Source organism: Ochotona curzoniae, unplaced genomic scaffold (genome assembly GCF_017591425.1).
Source record: "Ochotona curzoniae isolate NIBS_2020 unplaced genomic scaffold, NIBS_Ocur_1.0 contig_50, whole genome shotgun sequence".
Lineage (NCBI taxonomy): Eukaryota > Metazoa > Chordata > Mammalia > Lagomorpha > Ochotonidae > Ochotona > Ochotona curzoniae.
The window spans coordinates 6,066,641-6,091,800 of record NW_024466446.1 but is presented as its reverse complement, the minus strand read 5'-3'; the positions used below and the strand labels follow the sequence as shown (position 1 = coordinate 6,091,800).

General features: G+C 40.5%; 1 protein-coding gene across 1 annotated transcript in view; it reads left to right on the top strand.

Annotated features, from left to right (window-relative positions):
• UHRF2 (ubiquitin like with PHD and ring finger domains 2) overlaps positions 1-21,804 on the top strand; it is a 47,631-nt gene extending 25,827 nt beyond the window's left edge. The window contains exons 5-16 of the mRNA XM_040988875.1: positions 665-774; positions 3,561-3,747; positions 6,259-6,382; positions 6,594-6,701; positions 8,058-8,162; positions 11,990-12,096; positions 15,160-15,322; positions 16,018-16,158; positions 18,309-18,405; positions 18,709-18,866; positions 20,484-20,582; positions 20,793-21,804. Coding sequence (XP_040844809.1) covers positions 665-774; positions 3,561-3,747; positions 6,259-6,382; positions 6,594-6,701; positions 8,058-8,162; positions 11,990-12,096; positions 15,160-15,322; positions 16,018-16,158; positions 18,309-18,405; positions 18,709-18,866; positions 20,484-20,582; positions 20,793-20,939 — 1,546 coding nt within the window. The 3' untranslated portion in view covers positions 20,940-21,804. The remainder of the gene's footprint in view (positions 1-664; positions 775-3,560; positions 3,748-6,258; positions 6,383-6,593; positions 6,702-8,057; positions 8,163-11,989; positions 12,097-15,159; positions 15,323-16,017; positions 16,159-18,308; positions 18,406-18,708; positions 18,867-20,483; positions 20,583-20,792) is intronic.
• Positions 21,805-25,160: the final 3,356 nt, after the last annotated feature.

Sequence of the window (25,160 nt, the reverse complement as noted above, 5' to 3'; positions counted from 1 at the left end):
TGAGCTATCCATTTAGGCAGTTGTCTGTATTTTTATGTTTTACGGTAAAGGCTGTGGGTGCAGGACGCATTACTAGAAGTTGACACATTTTACAAAAGGACTTACATTTCTTAAGCCTACATAAACCCAGTTAAATAGTTTCAAAAACACAAAGCTCAAGCTGAGAGATTACCAGGAGGAATGGATGTAACCACAGCTGTGGTAGGATCCTTTGCAGACAGGTGAAAATGCAATCTGATGAGTTGATGATACAGATCTGATGATATGCTTAGCATTTGAAAGTCTTGTCCTTTTAAGGGGTCGTCTTTTGCCCAGTTTACTGTGGTTATTGGTAATGCTTTAATCTTTCATTTTTACCTAGTCTTTAAACTTACAAGATAGTCGTTCATACCCTATAACCTAAGTATTGAAGCATGGTAAGTAATAAGATCATTGAATATTTTTTTCCTGATACTGTCTCGAAGTTGTAGTTAATTTTGAATGTTAATCACTGTTGAGCTTTTCATACAGTTGAAAATGATAGTTTGGAATGAATGAGGTATTTATTACCTCAATTCATAAATAAATAAAATTTAGTGACTTTCCACCTTGAGTTTTAATTTTCACTGAGCTGTGATTTTGAATTTCGCTGCCAGAAGTTAGCCTTTCTTCCTGTTTTTAACAGGGGTTCAGAAGGAACACTGAATGACTGCAAGGTTGTATTTGTAGATGAAGTCTTCAAGATCGAGAAGCCTGGAGCCCATCCTCTCTCCTTTGCTGATGGAAAGTTTTTAAGTATGAATTCTTCTTTTTGAGTTTAGACGACATGTATTGTGCATAACTGGAATAGCTTTTAATTGACCCAAGTAACCTGTAAGGATGTGTTAAACTGTAGATGGCATGGTTTATTTTCAAGACAATAGGTTTGATCTTAAGTTCCATTTTGGTTTAGTAGATATCTCTCAAGTGATAACATTTTGTTTTTAAGAAATACATTTTGATTTTAGCATTTCATTAACACTTTCATGCTAGTTTCCTCTAGAACAGTCTGTCTGAATCAAAAGCTCATTTCAGTAACTTTGGATTCATCACAATGATTTTTTTTTAACACAAAACTTGCTTTTATTCTAGTGAAGCCTGAGAATAGTAGTGCTGATTGACCCTTGAATTTCTGGAAGGTAATACATGAAGTTTATAAAGTCATTAGAATATTAGGATTCAACTCTACCTCTTCAAATGATAGATTCTAGTTTGCTATTACACAGTTGATGTCAGGAATAGGGTTAGATTGTAGATATTCCTCATTCATAGTTCAGACGTTCTAAACAGTCATGCCACTTAATGATGAGGATATATGCTTGAGAGATGTGTCACTGGTGGTTTCTTTGCTGTGCAAGCGTCAGATGTACCTACACACATACTGGGTGGCTGTAAATCACCTGGTGATAGAATCCTCAGGTACCTCTGTTGCAGGTACTGAGCATCCTAAATAAAAACTTACCATGTTCACATGACTATAGCCCAGTGCCTCGTACCCTCCTGATTTTTTTCAGGCAAGCAGTCCATTGCCTTTATGCTGTTTGTCAGTGTTCAGGCTGCAAAGGAAATGCTTAAGACTAAAGGGTGCACACCAATCTCTTCTTACCACAATTTTGATGTGAATACAGTAAGGCAGAAACTTTTTTAACACATCAATGACTAACTTTCCATGGTTAGCAGTCTAGGCCATTCTTATTTTTTGAAATTGTAATACTAATATATCTAGACTCGAATTAGAATAAAATGCAATGAAAAACTAAGCTGAGCTTTACTGATGTCTTTCTTTTGCTCTCTTTCACCCTCAATCCACACGTATAGATACTCCCCTCTCTGCCTGATGGTGGTCGTGATGCACCACACCTTTGAACCGGGGTGTAAAGAAATCATTTCAGGGCCAAACTGTCACTGGTTAGATCAGTTTCCAAACCAAAAATCTAAATGTGCCTTTTGCATTTTGGGTCTGTTTTATGTTTATTCTCTGCATGTTACGGCTATCTTGATGGAAGGGGAACCACATCATAATAACTAGGGAGAATAAATAATCATTTATTAAGAAGGAAATACTTGTCCATGCATATTCTCTCTTAAAGGCTCTATTTCCTCATAAATCTTCTGTATATTTGTAAGGAATTTAAAATATGAAACCATAATTTCAACTGCCAAACTTTTAACAATGTGTCATTCTAGATTCCTTATGTTTGTATACTTCTTCATATAATCAGTGAGTTTTGTTTTTAAAATACTTCTGCATTTTGTTTTTCAAATTTAATATGCATGGATAATTTTGCATTCTTGTGAATTTACCTAATTCAGAAAGATTTATCTAAGTGTTGCCCTTTGACTATTAAACACTAGATGTAATGTTGCTGTGAAACTTTTTGCATAAATGAAACATAAAAAAGTGTTGTGCACACATTTGCCTGTTTAAATTTTTAAGGAGATACTTTGGAAAAGATGTCTGATTTAAATAAGGCCAAAAAAGAGTGCTTCCTATTGCCAGAAGTCTGAACCAGTGGGCAAGCAGGATAAAAGTGAATTGCTATCAATAAGGAGGTTAAGGCAAGTCTTGGGAGCATCAAAATAGGCCTGAAACTCCCAGCAGCCCTCTTCCTCCAAGTTCTTCCAATACAGGATAAGACTTGGATTTGCAAAAATTGGTAGATTTGCTTTGGCCATTCTTTCTACTCATTGGGATTGATAGGGAATGTGACAACAAAGCCTTCATTTACTTCAACCTTTTGATTAGATACCTTGAAAAATAGGTTGATCCCATCAAATGCTGATTCACTCTACCTCCAGAAAGGAGAATGTATAGAGAAAATTCTTGGAAAACATCAAAGTAGAAAAACAGAGTGGGCTGCAACAAAAGAAATCCTTGGAGTGATTCTGAGTATTTACCTGTTTCATTCTCACCAGCAGTGTGCCTTGTTCCTCCTTGTCCTCATCATTAGGGAGCGTTTATTTGTCCCAGTCTAATGGAAGCCAAAGGCCGAAGGGTTCTTGTACATCTCTTTGAATGCCGCTGCGCATCTCTGCAGGGTCTTTCCCAGAATTTCTTAACCTGAAGTGATTCTTTGAGCCTTTAATATCTTGATAATGTTTCCATGAGCTTCATGGGAGAAAAAAAAAAATACATTTGAGGCAATTGGGCCCAAATAACTTTGACACGTTACATTTCCCTTGAAATTTTAAATATTTTGTGATGCCCCGCTGAATTTACTCCCATCTCCTCCCTAGGTTATCTTGATGCACTTTTGAGGAACTGTGGGTCGACAGACATGTCTTTAAATTTATTTTTAAGTCAAAAGTACACGTTATTCTCACGTGATCAGTGGCGTGTGCCTGGGCTGCATCCCTGAAATTCCCATGCACTCATTCAGCCGAGGCTCAGGCTTTGGTTCCTATTCTTACACTTGATCATTCCTTTTGGTGGTTCCTTTCCTTTTCATTAAGAAAGCTATCCGCTGTTTCCATGGGTTTTGCTTTATGAGATTCGTAGATAATTTTAAAGACAGGGCTTGCTATAATTTTGTTCCTAATAGGGAAAAATGACCCCGAGTGTGACCTGTGTGGTGGAGACCCAGATAAGAAGTGCCGCACCTGCTCCTGTCATGTATGTGGTGGGAAACATGAACCCAACATGCAGCTTTTGTGTGATGACTGCAACATGGCCTATCACATATACTGCCTGAACCCGCCTTTGGAGAAGGTCCCAGAAGAGGAATACTGGTATGCTTATCAGGCTTGTTGTTGTTGTTCTTGTTATGTTAAGAATGGAATGTAAAATCTGTATTTGAACAGTTATTGAACCACCAAAAAGTCTAACAATACACAGAGCATATTGAAGTTCCTAAAATGTTACAGGTGATGGTTACTTGGCACTGATAGCTGGGTTGGATTCCTGCAGGAACTTCTGAACTGCTCTCTAGCTCCAGTTTTAATCCCTTCATTCCCTGCTTCAATATGGAAGCCTTTCTTTCTAAAATGCAGGTTTGATTGTTTTAATTGTTTGCTTCAAAGGCTTTATATTGCCCCATAAGACTTAGCATGATTTTAGTTGCTTTTCCAGCAGTTTATCTTGCCACATTCTTTTTCCATATTCTGAAATACTCTACACTTTCTCCAGGTTAAATTTCTTTAAATCCCTGCAGTTAATCCTGTTCTTTTTATTGCCCCAGGTTTTCACACACATGTGATTCTTAGGGGACACATTTCCTCCTGTGCTTGGCTTAGATGATTCTCACTGTCACCTTTTCACTAACATAGAATTCCTTTAATCAACCTTTATGACTAGCCCTAACTGTACTCCTGCGTTAGCTGTCCATAATAATAATGGAACATAACGCAGGAACTCTAAGGTACTTTGGACAACTTGTGGAAGTAAGTTACATTTGTTTTGATGTAAAAATCTTTGAAATCCATGTATCATTTTTGGCAACATGTATTTTACGTATGTACATAGATTTCAAATATTTTTTTCTCACATTTTCTTTGAACTGCTTGAGTGCCAGTGTATTAAGTGTCCTTGTATTAGTGTACGCGAGACACTAACCTAGTGCTTGATATTGATTGTTGGCATTTAATCCTGTGAAATGGATACGAAGAAAGAATAAGGCTCCAAGATCAAACATACTTGCGAAAATCCATACTTCTGTGAGTAGTATTAACTGCAGAAAACTAAGGAAGTGAGTTTAGAAAAGATGGGGGAAAATGTGCCCAAAGTTAAAATGAACTAAAAGTACCAAATTATGAACATTTTTTTTAGAAAATTGGACCATATCACTGTTCTGACCAGACAGCTTAAGGCAGTGAAAGTCATGGTCAGAACTCGTGCTCACAAGTGAGCAGCTGGTATCTGTAAATGGTTTCTTCCCGGCCTGTCGGGAGGGAGGTTGCTTTGTTCTAACAGAGCTGTAAGGGTGGGGAGAATGAGCCATGCTCCTTTCCCTTCTCTCTGTGCCCTCACGTGCTTGTATCTGAATTTTGCCATCACCAGCAACTGTGTTTGTTTTAATGGATGATATATTCCTGCTTCTCTAAACCATAAACCTTTTGCCTCCTCTCACAGTTGCAGTGTACTTTTACCCTTTTGAAAGTCTCATTTCTAAATCTCCCAAGTAGCCATTAAGTGGTTCATTCTCATTCATATCCCAGAATCCTTTGAGTCAACACAGATACATGCACCCTTCCCTCCCTCCCTTGATTCTGTATTTCCCACCAGAGGTCTACCTCATTTCCGGCTCTCTTCATGGCCAAGTTTTCAAGAACCATTTCACTGATGTTCCCATTTCCTCTACTCTGCTCATATCTCAGCATCACAGTCTGTATTTTCCTCCCCACTATTTCAGGATCTCTGCTTATAGCAGGCTCACGGGTACTTCATTCCACCAACCTGGGTTATCGGTTTAAGCCTGCTCCTTACTCCGCCGCTTACTCTGTGTGTGTTTCTCAAGATTAGTTACTTAACACTTTTTCTCTTGCTTAACACTGTTCAGTAGCGTTAAACATGATCTTGTGAATTGGCAGTCAAGACTGAATAATGGGCAAAGGTGTGTTCTTTGCTCTGTAAGTCACATGGAATAGGTCATTGCCATGGAAGAAAAGGTGAACTGAGTTGCAGCACTCTGATCTCAGAGGATTCCCAAAGCTTTTGTCCTGCTGTGACACTGTGGCCCCGTCTGATTCTGCCGCTCTTTCAACAAGACTTAAGTCAGTTTGGGATATATGTTAGAATCCTATGAACAGCTACAAATAAGCTAAAGAGCAGGCAGACGTCCTTGGAGTACTGTATCGTTATTATAGATAGCTTTGCCTTTTATCTGTGGGAATTCTAATAACAAATTTAAATACGTAATTTAATGTTTGCTCTAGAGGTATCCTACTTTCTTTTTTAAATAAGAACTTTAAATGAATAACTTGTATTCTCAGTATTAATGATTAGAGTTCATGGTATCATTTGAATGTCACAGTTTCAGCTGAGCTTTGAACTAAATTGAGCATTTATAGTATTAAAATATTAAAGTCCTCTACAGGAATGACCAGACTTTTTTTATATAGTGTAATCAAATAAATATTTTGGAAAGTTTAATACAGGGAATGCCAGCTGAAGCTGTGTAACAGGCATAAAGTAATACGTATTAAAACTAGTTGTAACCTAGAAGAGCAACTAACTCTGTAACTGGTCTTAGTGTGGTTTTGTTAAAATTCTTTTTCTTCTTTTTTTCCTTTCCCCCCTTGAAGGTATTGTCCTTCCTGTAAAACTGATTCCAGCGAGGTTGTAAAAGCTGGCGAAAGACTCAAGATGAGTAAAAAGAAAGCCAAGATGCCATCCGCCAGCACTGAGAGCCGGAGAGACTGGGGCAGGGTAAACAGGAAATCCTCCTCCCTCGTAGCACTCTTACTGTGAATGTTCTAGTAGCAGCAATGTAGTTATTCCTCAGAATCAGTGACATGTGATAATAAGGGAAAACTGCATAAATACTTAGGTTTCTATTTTACATACATCTCATAAGAATTCAAAGTTTTCCTTAAGATTTATAACACATTTCTCAAATACCTTGTTTTGTGATTTATAGGGAATGGCTTGTGTTGGTCGTACAAAAGAATGCACTATTGTCCCTTCTAATCATTATGGCCCTATTCCTGGTATTCCTGTTGGATCAACTTGGAGATTTAGAGTTCAGGTATGTTTTTAAGCTGCCTTAGTTGGAATAGCTCAAATTGAAGCAATATTAATATCTACTGATTATATACGGGGGTCAGTAGCACAGAGGAAGTACATCATATCATTTTTACTGTGATGAATGTCACAATTTTTCTGTCTTTTACAGTTGTATAGCTAATATTATTAAACTTACTGAAGAAATTATCTTTGCAAAAATTTCATGTAAAGCATTAATATTTCCTTTATGCCATGTGGTAAGTCTCCAAGGGGAGACTCCCAAGAGGCCACACCTGGAGCTGAGCCCATCTGAAGCCAGGAACTTCTTACATGGCTCTCACTCAGTGCAGGTCTTAAGGCTTTGATCCGCCCTCTACTTCTTATAATAAAGGAAAGAACAGATTTTTATTTGGGTTGATGGGGTGGGAGAAATCAAGGGACCCTACCTTGCTCAAGATTCTGGATTTCCAAAGCTTGAACTGTTTTAGATTCTGTTGCTCTTACCAATTTGTATTGATTTCTGAAGTATCTTCCTTTCCCACGTCCTGAATTTTAATTTCTTTTACTGTCTTAACAAAAATTGGTTGATTTAAAAAAAAAAAATGAAGAACCATTTTCTTTTGGAGTTTGCAGTTCCAAAGAAGACACAAAATTGAGGCTATCTGGATCACTGCAAGACTCCCTAGGGAGAGCGTATTTGGATAGGATTGAGCAGGTTTGATCCTGGTGTTTTCACCCGTGAAGGAGGAGCTGCAGATAAGGGATACAGCAGCTGGATCGATAACATTGCATGCTCAACTTGGACTTCATTCTGCCATACCTTATGTTGGTTGAAGTCAAAAGCAGAATTGTTCTTAAAAGGCTCATTCTGTAATACATGGAATGGGTTTTGAGGAACAAACTGCAGCCGACGAAATGGACGTGTCATAAATATTCGTGACTCAACTAAGGTGCAGCAGTAGAAGTAAGGGGGAAAAAAAAAAGATTTGAGAGATTTAGGAGGTAATTGGAGCAGGCCTTGTGACTGGATGGGCTTGAGGAGTCAGGGAGTGGAGTGGGACTGAATTACTCCTGCAGTTTTTACCTAGCGGAGTCCGTGGAGAAAGCCAAAAGCAAGAAGTGATGGCAGCAAAGAGATTGGAAGCGCTGTAATGTTCTAGCGACTTCTGCTGGATGTTACAATAGATACGAGATGATGATTACTTGGTAGGCAGTGTGAAAGTTATCTGAAGATAACTAAACTGAGAAGAAAAGAAAAGCACCCCGGATGAGACATGATTCTTGAGCTTTCAGGGTTCGGGAATGTTTAGGACAGGATTTGGTAACTGTAACTTTGTTGTCCAGAGGCATTTTGAGTTTCTTTTCTCTTGTTTGATAGGTCAGCGAAGCAGGTGTTCACAGGCCGCACGTTGGCGGGATTCATGGGCGCAGTAACGATGGGGCTTATTCTCTGGTCCTGGCTGGTGGATTTGCAGATGAAGTAGTAAGTCGTGACTCGCTCTTGCTCCGTAGAACCTGCGCTTATGTTTCAAATGCAGATACTTTGGTTAGGATGCATCAAGCAGTGCTGTGTCTTTGTAATTTAACACTTTGCTAAAGTGATTGCTTTATACGAGACAGCAGGTAAATCATTTGGTAATGTCTGATCTTTACATTTACTGATTTGACTTACACGTTTGGGAACTTTTAAGGAAAATATAATCTCTGTAGGACTCATTTTTCAAAACATGAAGCTTATTCTTTTTTAAAGATTTATTTTTATTGGAAAGGCAGGTATACATAGAGGAAGATCTTCCTTCCACTAACTTACTCCTCAAATGGCCACAATGACTGGAGCTGTGCTGGTCCTAAGCCAGGAGCCAGGAGCTTCCTCTGGGGCTCCCATGTGGGTGCAGGGTCCCAAGGCCTTGGGCTGTCCTCAACTGCTTTCTCAAACCACAGGCAGGGAGCTGGATGGGAAACGGGGCCACCGGGACACGAACTAGCAGCCATATGGGACCTTGGCAGCTAGGCTACTGCTCTGGGCCCAAAATATATTATTTTGATCTAACTTAAATTCACATGTAACATCAGCAATAATACACAGTCCCTTGCATTCCGCTCAGTTTCCCTCACTGTGTATAATCCAGTATCACAATCACAACTGGAATATTGGTGTTGATAAAGTCATTATGAAGAATATTTGTTTCATCATGTTTCCCCACCCCTTTGAAGGATTTATTTTATTTATTTGAAGAGCAGAGATATGGAGAGAAATCACCCAAGCCCTGGTCCACTCTCCAAATGGCCGCAGTGGCCAGGCTGGCCAGACTAAAGCAGCAGCCAGTAGCTTCTGTGTGTCCCACCTTAGTTCAGAAGCCCCGTCCTCAGGCCAGCCATGCTGCCTTCCCAAGGATGTTATCAGGGAGCTCTGTTGGAAGTGGAGCAGCCGGGACCCGAACTGGCCTCTACCTGGGATGTTGGCACCTGTAAGCTGCAGCTTTACCTACTACGCCTCAGTGCTGACCCCCAGGTCGGCATATTGAAGCTGTATCCTTCATTCTCTGCCTCTAAGCCCTTAACTCCTGACAGCATAAATCATTTCTACATTGCTGTAACCTTATCATCGTAAGAATTTTTTAAATACTTCTCCTTCTCTATCTGTGAAAGGCAGAAACAGAGGCAGACAGGAAGATCACACATTCATTAGTTTACTCCCCAAATGCCCATGGTAGTCAGGGCTGCTCCAGGCCTCAAATCACGAGCCCAGAGCCCAATCCTTGCCTCCTGTGTGTGGCAGGAACCCAGACATTTGAGCTGCTTACCAGAACATGCAATGGTGGAAAGTTGGAGAAAGGAACTAAGAGCCAAGACCTGAACTCAGGCCCTCTGGAATGAGACATGAGTTTCTTAAGTAGCATCTTAATTGCTGTCCCCAGTACCTTCCCTGCCCAAGAATATTTGTAAATAGAACCATACTCAGCTTTGGGACTGGATTTTTTTCACTCAGCATGATTTTCTGAGCTGGTAGCATGAATTAATAGTTCATTCTTTGTTGTTGTTGAGTATTAGTTCATGTTACCACTTTTTGTTTTGTTAAGATTTATTTATTTGCAAGGCAGAGTTACATATAAAAAGAGAAACACACTCTTCTATCTGCTGGTTTACTCTCCAAATGGTTAAAATGACCAGGGCTGGTCCCCCATTTTAGTACCTGGGCCATGTTCCTCTTCTTTCCTAGAGTATTAGCAGCCAGCTAGGTAGGAAGTGGAACAGCGGTACTTGAACTGATGTCCAGAAGGAATACTGCTGCTGCAGACAGCAGCTTAGCGTACTGCACCGTAGCACTGGCCCTGTCACCATTTGTTGAACCATTAGCCTATAGAATCTGAGTCAAGAGTAGACGTGGGATTAGATCCTAGGTGCCCTATTAGCATGTATTGATTGCTAGGACAAATGTCTGCCCTGACACAGCTTTTGTTGAAATCTAAACATTGTGAGTCCTGGCTGCTGCATTTCTGATCCTGCTCCCTGCCACATGCCTGGAAAAGCAGTGGAAGAGCATTCAAGTGCTTGAGGCCTTGTACCCCTGGGGAAGACCCCAGGGAAACTTCCGGCTCCTTCCTTTGGTGCCATTTTGAAAGTGAGCCAGTTGATGGAAGATCCCCCTACCTTTCCCTTTCTCTGTAACTCTGTCTGATAAATCAATAAAATCTTTTTTGCTTTTTGAAAAAAGTATCTCTGATCACAGTGAGGTACTTCATGTCACCATTGCCACCCCTACCTGCCCTCTTGCACACACACAATCACATACACTTTTCTCTGTTCCTGTCCTTGGGCTTCTTACACCCTGTGCCTTTGAGCTCCAGTGGGGTTGAGCCTTCCTAATGCCTGGAGCTCCCACCTCTTTCACCCCACCCGGGCTTTCCCATTTTAAGCCCTGATTCTATGAACCTCTGTGTGTTGGAAACACTGGCCATGAGAGCTTGAGACATCAGTGTTTCACCTTATAGATACTGAGTTTGCTCAGCAGGTGAAAAATGTCCTATATTCGTTCCAATGAGCTAAAACAGTGACAAACCTAATAGTGCTAATGGGCAGCTGGCACATACCAGTACTGCCAGAGCAGAGGGAAAATGTGAGTGCAGTCCTGTTGCCTAGCGATGCCCCATGCCACGGACTCTCTCTGACCTCCCCTGAGCCAACAGCTGTGAGCAGTGCCTGGCACAGTGCAGGACCAGAGGCCAGCCAGCAGTTGTCATTGATCACTCACCCATGCTGTCGGTTGTGATGTTAGGACCTTGTGCTTCCAGGGACCGTACGTTGGAATGTGTGCGTCTGTCTTAGGTGTTCAAGGATCAACTGCATTAGGGTTAGGACCAGCACTGTAGTACAGCATGTCTCTGTGCTTGCTGTGAGGCTGGCATCCCCTATGGGTGCCAGTTTGTATACAGGCTGCTCCACTTCTGATCCAGCTCCCTGATAATGTGCCGGGTAAAGCAGTGGAGGAGGACCCAAGTGCTTGAGCCTCTGCAGCCACATGGGAGGCCTGGAGGAAGCTCCTATCTCTGGCCTGGCACAGCCTTGGCCATTGTAGCTATTTGGGGAGTGAACCAGCAATACACACAAACACCCACCTAGTAGTGAATCAGACTATCAATTCATTGTTACTACGGATATAATTGTGCAACTAGTTTGCATAGCATGCATTTGGGGCTTTTCAGATTTAGTAGGTGCTTTATATTCCTTTTAGTTTTCAGATTGTTTTCCAAGCATATTTTGAGTGGCCTGAAAGTAATATGGATGAACCCATATAGTGTGAAAGGTAGGAAGCTTACTGTACTGTTAGGACTTTAAAAGAAACTTTTTAAAGGTAAGCTTGCATTGTAAAATTTGTTTACTGTCAATGTCAGAATTTGTATATTTGGCAGCAGACTTGGTATGATATTGATTACAGTTCGGAATTTGTGGAGTATTTGTGCAAGTGATGCTGCCCAGGAAGAATCTGTAATTAGTATTAAGCTTATCTTAATTATCAATGATTAGATTAAATTTGATGTTTCCAGCCCCGAAGGGCCTATAAGAGTCTATATATTACATATACAGCATGAGAATATTAAGATTTAGAGATATTGGAAACTATAAGTAAACCTTTTAGGTTCCACGATATAATTTGAAGATACAGCACTCACAAGATTACATTCAAATTTTACATGATTTTGGTAGGTGTGGTAAGAATATGTCATAAGTTGATGTTTTACTTCTGAGATAAGAATTGATGGAATTACACTCACGTTTATACATCTGAACACACAAAATCTTCTGCTGCAGGACCGAGGCGATGAGTTCACTTACACTGGAAGTGGCGGTAAAAATCTTGCTGGTAATAAAAGAATTGGTGCGCCATCGGCAGATCAAACATTAACAAACATGAACAGGTACTTCTGTAAAGACTGTTTGGAATTTGGATAGTGTGTCAAAATTGTATTGTAGGACTGTACTTTGTAACCTAGAATACAGGGAAGAATCCTAAACCGGAAATTCAAGATCAAAAATTAGGATTCCATTGCTTGGTGATGTAGTTGCAAGCATCTGACCTTCCTTCTACCATGATTTTTAAAATGGAATTTAATTCCAGTATTACCTAATAGCATAGGTAATGTATTGGAAAACATGTTGACATCTTTGAAGGAAAAGAGCCTATATAATTTAAATGAAATTGAGGACGAGGTGGCTTGTCTAATAAGTATTTCATAAATAAAAGCTAAAGTCACGTGCTGTTCAACATGGATTTATCTCTTAAAAACCTCATTTTAGAGGTGACACAATCATGTGCAATAGTGTTATGTTTGGAAGCCACATTTTTGCACACAAATGAACCGTCATTAATCAGATATGCACTCAAGGTAGTTTCAGGGTTTATTCCAATAAGATGTCTTCTAAGTGATTTAAAAGGGAATGTTTATATAGTTATGAAAGTTATATTTTGTAATTAAATCCCCTTAAAGGTATGACAGAAGAGCCACCTGTGTAATCTTTTTTCTGTAAAAATTATGAATGATATTCTAGCCCTCTTGGGAATAAAAAAAATCAATAATTTCAAGACGTTATTTATACATATGTGCTAATACTGTCATTTAATAATGGGTAACCCAAACCATCAGATGCCAAAATTCAGATTTATAATTTGCCATGCTTAAATTTGATGATTATTTCTCAAAGCTAAAATTTTGATATCTGGTGTATAAGAGTACTTTGTGGATTGAGTTAAAGCGAGTGTTTTTCACTTTGAGTCTGACTTGGGCTTAAGTGTAGTGTCCCTTTAACTTCTGAGTATCATATGAAGGCAAGACTCTGCCAGCATGATTTCAAGATTTTCTTGCATCCCAAGCTCCAAGGAATCTCTGTTCTTATGTCTTCTGTGTTATTTCTGACAGTAGGATTACTTTACTGAACCAGCAGAGGAGACAGGTCAGATTTGCTGGTGAAAGCCCATTTCCTCACTCTCCCTCTCATAGCAGGAAAGCAGCTCTTCAGGAGCAAGGGTCTCAGGAGAACATGAAGAAAGGCCATAACGCGTTTGGCCCGTGAAAATGTGTCTTGCATTTGCTGCAAGAGGGTTTTTTTTCAAGTTTTCAGATCTCAAAATTGTATTTCTCATCAATAATAGGTTGTTTTGCTTGAATGAAACTTCATTAACTGTCCACTTTTGCAATATACACAGTAGATAAATTCCTTCAAGCCTTGAACAATCTAACCATTTCTGTTAACTCTATTTAGAAAAGAACTGATGAGCAATACTTATATAATGGGGGGGGGGTTAAATTGCTGTATGGAAACAGTTTGCGATGAACTTAACATAGACATCGAGTCAGAGACTTTCTGTATTGAACTATGAATATGCCTCATGCTGGAAGGACCTCTGGGGCAGAGGTATCTGTCTTACAAACATGAAATGAAAACTGAATGAAGGACCCCATGAGCTCAGATTCATAGGCGTATACTCTCTCCTAGCATGTGTACCCGGATGGGGTATGGCTCCGGTCATTTTTGCCTCTCTGTGAAGAAGATGTTTAGCGTCTTCTTGCTTCTGAGAAGTTTCTTTCCTAGCTCTTCCGCTTTAGAAACTGAAGGCAGCAGCGGGATGGTACGGCCACCGTTTATCAGGGCGCGAGGAGGCAGCTGCGAGGCTGGGCTGGAGATGGACTTCATGGGAACATTTTCTTGCTTTTTTTTTTTTTTTTTTTTTGGCCAAGTTTCATCCTCTTTGAGTCTTCACATGATTGAGTGGCCTGTGTGGCTATGACTGCAGATTCGTGGTGACAGTAATTGTGCCTGAAGGGGCCAGTGAACAGTAAAGCGTTCTGTGAAGTAAAAGGAAGGTAGCATGTGTCCTCTTTAAGATGAAGCGTGGAGGTCTCTTAGAGAGTCTGTCAGTGAGATACAGTACTGGCTCTAAAGTTGATGAGTTGATGGATGTCCTCTGCTTTCTGCCTTTTAGTTTTTTTTTTAAATGCATATTCCTTTTGTACATATATTTTTAAAAAGATAACTTTGTAATCTTTAACTCTGACCATGGCTATAAAGATTGTTTAAAAAAAAAAACAAAAATACTTTAAGGAGATGACTGTAGTTAACATTTTTATTTTGAGCTTTCGTAAAAGGAACCTCACCTTGGGAAAATATTTTTCTTATCACTCAAGTTAGGAAATTTGTCGTCCTCCCCCCCCCCAAGAAAGCACAGGGTTTAAACAAGTTGAGGTGTTTTGGGTGGGACTTGGTGCCCCAGGGCAGCTCTGTTATCTAGTCACACACACAGGAAAAAGCACTTGGGCTAAGGCAGGGGCTTCCCCCAGCTTCCTCTTCTTTTTCTTTGTGTCATCAGTAAAACACAGTGAGGTCAAACAGCCAGAAATCTTTATTGCCATGATTGAACACAGACGTTGGGTTGCTTCAGTCTTCTTTAAGTTGCCTTTTATGGGGACCTTTACAGAATATTCTCATATTGCACTTGTATCATTTAAACTTTAAAAACCTCTGTTGTCTGGAATATGGAAAGGAGGCCCGTGAAGGTCATTTGTACCTTGATGACATTTATATTTCTGAATTTCTTTCTACATTATTCCAGCCACTTACCTCACTCCCTTATCAAAATAACTATTAAAAAAAATCACTTGCTTTAGTTTTCCAACATTCAGCGAACGTTATTCCATGTATTTCTAGTTGTTTTCTATTATACGTGGCACAGATGTTATTACTTTCAGAAGAACCCTACAGGCTCTCTGAGAACCAATCCCCTGGCTTGGGGATGACATCAGGAAACTGATTTGTCTTCTCTGCTGGTGGGGGAAAGCATAATCCTATTATCTGGAATAATATGGAAAGAATCATAGAATCTTAATCATCAGGTAAGGCATAATTCACCTTTTAATTAAGCTAATGACTCGATTCTGCACTTGAGGGGGGATTACTTGGTATAAAGACTTTGTTTTGTTTTTTAGGGCATTGGCCCTAAACTGTGATGCTCCATTGGATGATAAAATTGGAGCAGAATCTCGGAATTGGAGAGCTGGTAAGCCAGTCAGAGTGATACGCAGTTTTAAAGGGAGGAAGATCAGCAAATATGCTCCCGAAGAAGGCAACAGATATGATGGCATTTATAAGGTGCTCTATCCAGCATGACATCTTGTTGGTCGCTCTTCTGGGCTTTCAAGGCAGGGCTGCCTCATGGGAACTCCTGTGGGTGGGCTAGAAGAACCAGTAGGCCATCTTTGTTGGTATTTCTGCTTTTTCTGCGAATGTAACAGATGATATTTTGAACATTCCTAAGGGCTGGGTTATATTTTGGGTTAAGATTTTTTTTTTCTCTGAGAATGTTTTTTATGGTTAAAAATTTTTTAAATAAATTGACCATTGTGGACCTAATCTTACATACCTTTCCAGAATAAATTTAATTGTAATGATTGTGATAAGAGTTTCAAAGCAGAGTACACTGTATAAGTTTAATTTTAATGACCATAATAGATTTTCAAAGTAGAACACATTGTAATGTTAAAATCCGATTTGCATTCTTTGTATAAAATGTGGGTGTCCACTGCCACCATTTTAATCTACCTACAGTGCAGAATTCTGTCAATGAGTATTGTTTTATTGATATATTCAAGTTTTATAGAAACTAATAAAATAGGATCGAAACTATTTTAATAAATATTCTTGGCTTTTTCGAGTATTCTCACAGCAAAACAATTATTTTCTTAAATTGCTCTTAGTTCAAGACAATTTATTTAAACTAACATGATGACTTTATGAATAAATTTGGGCTTAATGTTTCAAGTTAGTCCTGAAATATTGTGCCTTAGGTGGTGAAGTACTGGCCAGAGATTTCATCGAGCCATGGATTCTTGGTTTGGCGCTATCTTTTAAGACGAGATGATGTTGAACCTGCTCCGTGGACCTCAGAAGGGATAGAACGGTCCAGAAGATTATGTCTGCGTCTACAGGTTAGATTCCATATTCATTAAAATGTGTACCACTGCACTGTGTGGCTTAACAATGGATGCAACCACTGATGGGTCAGGGTGAGGAATAAAATTGTATATAGAAGGAAAGGCAAGCATTCTAGTGAGCTCTCCTAGGGCCGTGTGTTGAGCTTGGGCTTGTCAGTGTCAAGTGAAGTGTTGCCAATTTGATATGGAAATGATCTTAAGTATAAGGGAAAAAGAAAAATTCATAAAATTCAGGTGCCAAGCCTAGAGAAAGGATGGCCATTGCCGAGGGCTCGGGATGTGCCTCTGGCAGGGGAAGGGTGGGGAAGTGGCTTGTTAGAATGGTCTGCTTTCTACCCTTCTCACTATTCCTCACCCCTTTGTACTCTTCCACCACAAAGCTGCTTTCATGCCCTACCCGTGCTCTTAGTTCTTTGCTTTCTACCCTTTGCTCATGCTCACCTGTTCGCCCGTAAGAGGCCTTGTTGATTTTGTGTGCACAGTACTTGGGATGGTTGCATTCCCCCCCTCCCTGCCTGCATACCTTGCTGTGTCCGTGACACTGACTTCAGGCCATGCTGGAGTTCATCCTCTATCATTCTTCATCATGATTCCCGTAGGACTGCTAGCTTTGTGATCTCCCCTGGCACGGCCCTCACTGCATGTCTAGGGGTTGAACTGTGGGCAAGTGTCTGACCACCCAGGTAGGTAAGTGCGTGTCTTCCAGTGCAAGTCTGTATTTGTTTTTGTTTTCTTTTTAAATTCAGAATTGATTGCTGGTGAAATACTTAGCAAAATCATTCTTTTTTAACTATTTTAAAAAAAACCTTGGTAAATCCATTTTCAAATGACTTATGATTCTAGTGATCAGAGCATTGTTCTACAAAGAGGTTACATTTGAAACTGAGCAGAAGCATTTGAGTCTATTTATTGTGATGGGTGAAACACAGTGAAGTTTAATATTTGTTAAGATTTATTTTAAAGGGCCCGGCACGGTGGCGCAAGTGGTTAAGGTCCTCACCTAGCACGCCCGGGATCCCATATGGGCGCCGGTTCTAATCCCGGCAGCCCCGCTTCCCTTCCAGCTCCCTGCCTGTGGCCTGGGAAAGCAGTTGAGGACGGCCCAAAGCTTTGGGACCCTGCACCCGCGTGGGAGACCCGGAAGAGGCTCCTGGCTTCGGATCGGCATAGTATCGGCCCGTCGCGCTCACTTGGGGAGTGAATCATCGGACGGAAGATCTTCCTCTCTGTCTCTCCTCTCTGTATATCCGCCTTTCCAATGAAAAAATAATAAAAATAAATCTTTAAAAAAAAAAAAAAAAAGATTTATTTTAAAGACTGAGTGAGTAAGAGAGAGAAAATTTCCTCCATTTGCTGGTTTACCCCCAAATGCCCACAACAGCTGGAACTTAGCCCTGCCAAAGCCAAGAGCCAGCTGCCTTCCCAGGCACCTTAGCAGGCCATGAAATCATAACCCGAGTAGCAGGACTTGAACAGGTGCCGGTGTGGGATGTGGGTGTCTCAAGTAGTGGCTTTACCAGCTGTGCCACGGTGCCCGCCCCAACAATGAGTTTTAAACATATGTGTTATCACGAAGCATTTTCTTACTCCCCTCAAGAAAAGTGGCTGTTAATGCGTAAAGGGTGATACGTAGGATTTGTGCTGTAACAGTTAACTTTCAGACGGCAGATGATTTAGTTTCTTTAGTCTTCTGAAACTCCTCCCTCCCCTCATTTTGTGAGAGGAGATATTGGAACCTTATTTTTTTCCACACTGACTTCAGTCAACTGTAATCCAGCTATTAAATTGCAGGCTGTGCTCTGCATTTGATCCTTACCTTCATACCCGAATTCTCCCTCTCTTAAGCTTCACACCACTTAGTCACTCTCAGGAAAACTTATCTTTCCTGGCATAGATTTGAAACGAAGTTTATTGCATTATAAGATAGAATGTTTTAGCTACCTGGTTTTATACTGAATTTAGACTCTTACCAATCTCTGTTCCTTTGAATTCTTCTCTTTACATGAAGTCTTTCAGTTTAAGGAAAGTGTAGATTCTCTTCGCTCTGACTTTTAACACTCCTTATCAGGATCCTGAGCGTGCCTGCCCTTCTCTGATGCTTCAGTCTGGTGCTAAATGCTTCAATCTGCATTGTCTCGTTTCAGTACCCAGCGGGTTACCCTTCAGATAAGGAAGGGAAGAAGACAAAAGGACAATCCAAGAAACAGGCCAATGAAAGCACAAAAAGGCCCCTTTCAGATGGTAGGTGACAGCACAACACAGATCCTGACGATATCTGTTTGATTAAAGGAAGATAGCCAGAGAACACATTGAACAAGGAGCAAAGGGGTTTTGGTGGGGTGATTTGGGGCATGGGTGTTAGCTGTTGTTTTGGCTCTGACACTTAAAATATAGCAAACGCAGCATCCTACTCTCCACGGAAACCTCATGCTCCTGTGTGGGTTATTTTCTGTTCAACAGTAGAAGTAAGGATGGGCTTAGCTCTTGTTTCATGGTTCTGCACAGAACCTCTTCTAATTCATCAGTCTTTTTTAATAAACCCAGATGAGTCTCCAAGTGCCTCTAAAATGTTCAAAGCATGTGATTCTACGGAAGCAGTTGAGGCTTTCCAGCTGACTCCTCAGCAGCAACGTCTGATTAGAGAAGATGCTCAGAATCAGAAACTGTGGGATGAAGTGCTGGCATCACTCGTGGAAGGACCAGTATGTAAAAACTTCTTTAAAAACCATAGGGTGAAAAGTAATTTCATCATTGTGAAGTATGATGTCCACAAGTCAATCCAAATTTGATCCCGTTTCTAAGAACTAATTAGATGTCATATATTTAAATATTCTTAAATTTAAAAAAAAAAGATTTCTTATGTGGTTTTTGGCCTGTGTTCTGTCTCTAAACTTAATTTGTTTATGTATTTGAAAAGCAGAGAGAAAAACAGAACTTCCACCCATGGCTCACTTCCCAAATGGTAAAATCGAGGAATTCAATCCAGATCTGTTAGGTGCTGCCTGCTAGGGGTTACGTTAACAGGAAGCTAGAACTGAGGGCAGAGTTGCATCTTAACCAACCAGCCGGATGCCCGTCCCTAGAACCTAACTCTCATGCAATTTCACACAACTTTCTAAACCTGTATGTTCAACTCAGGGATAAAATATGACAGTGTTTGTATATATAAATCTTACGTGTACATTTCTGTAAAAGATTTTTAATTTGTTTATTTGAAAGGCAGAGTGACAGAGAAGGAAAGTCAGCAAGTGAAAAAGGTCTTTTATTCACTCATTCGCTTCCCAGCCGGGGCTGGGTGAGGCAAAAGCCACAGCCTGAACTCCATCTGGTCTTCCTCCTGAGTGGCTAGGCACAAGCCCATCTTCTTGCTGGTTTCCCAGGTGCACTTCTGAATCAGAAGTGGAGCATCAAGGACCTGAACAACAGCAACCTAACTTGCTGTGCCACAGCTCTGGTCTCATTCATATTTTTGGAAGTAATTTTTTTTTTTTGGTAGTCACACATTTTAATCTCAAATCTTACATCTTGCATTGAATAGGAGTCTCAAGACTACTTTACATATGGATATGGGGTTAGGGTAGGGAGGAACTAGGTTTCATGGATGGAGCTTATCAAATTCCCCAGGTTGGAGGTGATTTTCTCACTTGCTTTATTTGCATCTTTAATTTAGCTTCTCACTTTGAATCTGTTGTTTTATAGCAGCCCTTTGTCGTCTACGATACTTGCATCCTGTTGCCCTTCCCTCTAAGCGTTGTGGAATGCAGCTGCTGTGGGTGGGCCCTGGTGCTCCTGCCCTTCCATCTTTTCCTCTCTCAGTCATTTCTTCCTTTCAGTTCCCTTTTGTTTCACTGGTACAGAGAATTAGAACTTCTTCTGCCTGAAATGGGGTGATTGAATCCTTCCGTGTGCTCACTAGACGTAAGGGACCTGTTCGAGATTTTGTGTTGCTCATTGGTGTGCACCTCATCATTATTAAGAAAGAAGCTTCCCAATATAATGTTGATGGCAGAGTTTACCAGTCTTTGGGTTTCTGTTGGATTCATCCTTTCCTTTCCCTGGGTGTGCAGTATGTTGGGGTTGCCTTAGTAAAACGAGGTTTCCATGTATGGAAAATTCAGAAAAGGAATTTTTGCTCTTTAGAAAGTGTTATGTGTGTGTTAGCCTAAAAACTGTCACTAGAATCACTCCTTGATTTTGTTATTAGAAAGACATATTAAAATGTGACTGAGTTCCTGTTTTTTTTTTCCTGATCATGAAGAATTTCATTGGTGTGTGATCAACTGCTAACCATTTTTCCTTCCTCTTTGGCGCTATTCTAGAATTTTCTGAAAAAATTAGAGCAGTGTTTTATGTGTGTCTGCTGCCAGGAGCTAGTGTACCAGCCTGTGACAACCGAGTGCTTCCACAACGTTTGTAAAGTAAGTAGCAGTCCCGCCCACCTTCCCTGCTCAGACCAGAAGGTAGACCAGCTCCCAGGCCTGTTTCAGCATGGAACAGGGAGCAGAATCCCTAGACGATGCTGCTACTTAAACAGAATTTACATCTTGATTGTAAATGTGTATTTTTCATTGAATAGTAATAGTCATTGACCTTGAGTCTGTGTCCTTGTTTCCTGTGTTTTGTCTTAGGCCTGCTTGCAGCGCTCCTTTAAGGCGCAGGTTTTCTCCTGCCCTGCTTGCCGGCGTGATCTCGGCCCGAATTACATCATGGTTCAAAATGACATTCTACAAACCCTGCTCGACCTCTTCTTCCCTGGCTACAGCAAAGGACGGTGATGCGTCCCTTCCATCGCGCCGTCCCCGCCGGCGTGCGGAACACACACGGTCTAGAGTGGGTGTGGAGGGTGGGAGCGGTCCTGGACCATCTCCTGTTCTGAAGCAGCTAATCCTCTTTCCCACATAGCCATCATCTTGTGTAGTAAGAGGCCCATTTCTCAACTGTCTTTGAAATATCAAAAGGTAGTTCCCGTCAGTAACACCTCATGTTCATGAGTAGAATATCAAAAGCCTCCGCTCTAGTTGATATCCAAGTGACGATTTATTTTGCAACTACCTCAGGACAGAACAGACGTGTGGGGGAATCTTAAAAAAAAAAAATCATCAACTAGTCCAATGAAATTTTAGCTACACACTGCCTCCCCAGTATTAATTGTGCCTGGTTATTCTTGTAATTTGATTTTAAAGAAGAGACGGTGACACGTGAGATGCTCGGACTGAACGCAGCTTCTGTAGTACGCCTACTTCCTGTCCTGTCCTTCTTCCATCATGGTGTGTGTTTTGCAAGGCCAGGTTCACTTTTTCAACCTGTGCTCCATTGTGCTTTCCTTTCTGGTGTTTTATGCGAGTTGACTACTAATGACTAATGAGAACAATATGAATGCATTGTTGCTGCATTAGTGTCGTGTGGTGTGGTTTTGCACTTACAAGAGGTATCCAGACGCTGTAGTTGTGAATGTCCATCAAGAGCCACTTCCGCATTTGTCCAGCTGTTTTTAGTGAGTCTCACCAGTGCTTTTACATCCACAGAGTATCGAGGGCTGTGCTTTTAAGAGGACTGAAATTGCTTCATATTGTGATCCTAAATTTTATATTCACTATATTCCCTAAAGTATACCTTAATAAATATTTTATGACCAGAAAAGCTGTCCGTTTTGCTTTACTTTTTTACATTTGTGCGACTTTCCCAGTGTTTTTAAGATTATTTCCAGATATGTTCATTGTGCATCTTTGCTGAAACAGACATTACTTATTTTTGGGGATGAGAACTAAAAGGAAATCGTAAATACCAAGGACAGAGTTCATTGTCATTGATTTCCGGGGGGAAAAAATATTGCCCAACCAAATGGGACATTTTCTGAATTAAGATCCTAATGACTTGCTTTTTCCACCTTTGCCTTATATTTGCTTTTAACATCATGAATTCTGCTTCTTATATCACAGAAGTGAGAAGAAAGTTTTCAAACGCTGTTCTGTTCTCTAGGGTGCTGGCATTTTCTTTGCAAAAAATAAAATTAAAAAAAAATTTAATGTGAATAGCTCAGCCTGTTCTCTGCTAGATTCAGATATTTTACATACATATAAAACCAACAGTTATTGAGTACCTCCTTGTAGTAGCCACTCATCTGTTTCCACAGTTCTCACTACAAGAAGCAGGTGTCACTGTCCCCCATTTTAGTGGGTGAACATCGGCCGTGGGGACAGTTGCAGGTGACTTATCAAAGGTGAGCTTCCCGCAGGAGCAGAGCCAGGCTGTAAGTTGAGGCAACGAGTCTTCCCTTGGTGATCTTTATTGCTCTGCCACATAAGCGCTCACCCGGGAAGAGAGAGAGAGAGAGAGAGAGAGAGAGAGAGAGAGAGAGAGAGAGAGAGAGTGAGTGTGTGTGTGTGTGTGGCAGACCAACTGCAGAGTCAGGTTCTATGAACCGTGATTTACTTTGAAGAACAAAATGTAAGCAGTACCTTCTTAGATTGAAAGTGGATCATTACATTGCAGCCTCCAGAGCTGTGTTCCTTGCAGATCGACACCCCTGTGCGCTGCTTTCCCCGATTCTCACGGCTACACCAACACTGTCTTCATTCTGCTGTAACACGATAGACCGAGGAGTGCTGGTTATAACTCTACATATTGACACTTGTCAAGAATGGCTTAAATAGCTAAATGTCTTGTTTTTATTGGACTTTTTTTTTTTTTTGGTTCATTCTTCGTAAGTATTGTAGTTTGTATCTAGAAAACAGGCACTTTTAGAAGGTCATAACCACAATGTAATTGTCACACAATTTTTGTTTGAAATGTCCTTAGTGGGTGTTTATATTGGTTTATTGGAATCGGTCTCCCAGTAAAGACCTCACACTGTCAATGATTGTGATTTTGTAAGTACCTTTAAATCTACACATCGCCTTATATTTATCCTCTCGGTCTTTTTTCCCCCACTCTCTTCACCTTCCACAGTTGTGTTTGATATTGAGTTGGTTTTGATGCATATCTGAAGCATAGAGCTGAGCATACTTTTAACAGGTTTCTCTTTACTTTATTCAGACTTTTTTTTTACTATTTGGCCCGAATTTCTCCTTAGGGCTGTCACTATCTTTTTGTTCATATAAGTGGAGTTTAAAAATAATATTTTAATAACATGAGTAACCAGGACTTTTAGTTGGAGAAGTTACTACTTCCAGATAGTGTCGTTCATTCAACAAATATGTGCACGCAAGTCAGTCTCAGGATTTGAGGTGAGCTTTGTGAAACTAGTACACTCCAGGTGTGCCCTCAGCTGTCTCAATGCTGAAAGGATAACTCAGCTGGCAGAAAAGGACCCTGCCTTTATACATTCAGCTTCGCATTTCGTTGTAAATCCTACTGGTAAGAGCTGGATAAAAAGAACTACTCTTACTTGCCCGTTTTCCCACCAGGGACTAAACATTTACCAATTCTTCTGAACGCCTTCAGTGTTGACAGTGAAAATCTGGGCAAATGGAGACTCTAAGGTGAACTGTGTCAGTCAGTGAATTCTAGAGAGATTTCATCGCGCTTGGAGTGGCAAGATTGGCAGCAATTCAGATGCTCAACTATCAAAACTGCTTGAGCAGGACCCTCGGAGCATGCCCCACATCAGGGACGTGGGATAGATGGGAGGCTGGCTGGGGCTTCTCCCTTTATCTCTCCCCTGACCCCAGATGCAGAAAGAACAATGATGTGAAAACAATGGCTACCCACGTTCCTGTAGCCCTTGACCCTTTGTGCCCTGATCAACTATGTAGAGATTATCAAAATAAAATAATTATCAAAAAAAAAAAGGTAGAACCATGGGACTTGCACTAGTGTTATGCAGAGAAAATTCTTTGAGTTTTGGTGACGGCTTAATCTATTGATTATTTTATGTCAAGGATCATGCTTGCAATACCAAATGTCATTTTTAAAATTGGGAGGAAGAATAGGTTTTTATACAAATTCATTTTCCCCTTATTATTTCCAAACTTCAATTTTTTAGTTTTTATTTCTTCCTTTGTACCTAAATATAATCCTGGATTGTGTGATTATAGTAAGGCCTTTTCTTTTAGAGCTTGAAAATGTTTCATTTTTTTGTGGCTGCCATGACCTTGATATGAAATCTGTTATTTATACAGTTCTTCCTTATGGATGTATGTTCTCTGGCTCCTTTCAAGAATTTGTCTTTAATTTTCAGAAATGTGTTCATATGTCTGAGAATGTTAGTTTCTTTGAGTTTACTCAGTTCTGAGTTCACTCTCTCTCTTGAATTTACACGGAAGTCTTGTGTCAAACTGGGCAAATTTTGAGCCGTTTTTTTTTTTTTTCCGATTAGTTTCAATACTTTTCTCCTTTTCTTGCCAACATGAATATTAGATTTCTTCTGTAAGTCTCTGAGATTTTATGCCTATTTTTATTCCGTTTACATTGTAGACATTGGGAATGACCTAGCTCACTGTCACTTATAGTCTTTAACCTTCTCATCTAGTGAGTCACAGAGAGGTCTTCCACCCACTGATCCCTGGGCCCATCTGAAGCCAGGATCCAGGAACTTCCTCCAGGTCTCCCCTGTGGCTGCGGGAGCTTGGGCACTTGGGCCAACTTCCTTTGTTTTCCTGGAAGCATTAGCAGGGAGCTGGATTAGAAGTGGAACAGTCCTGACTCTTAACAGGTGCCCACGTGGGATGCCGGCACGGTAGGTGACAGCTTTGCCCTTTATACCACAGTGCTGGCTTCCAAAGTGGGTTTTATTTTGTTGTTTCAACTTAACCCAGTTTTTTGTCTTCTAAAATTTCCACTTGGGTCTTTCTCATGCCAGTTGAAGTTGAGATTATCTCAGTTCTTGATATTATTGGAAATTTTTTAAAGAGATTTACTTTTTTTTATTTGAAAGCCAGATTTTACAGAGTGGAAAAAGAGAGAGAGGTCTGTCATCCACTGGTTCACTCCCCAAGTGGCCGCAATAGTGGGAACTGAGCTGATCCGAAGCCAGGAGCCAGGAGCTTCTTCCAGGT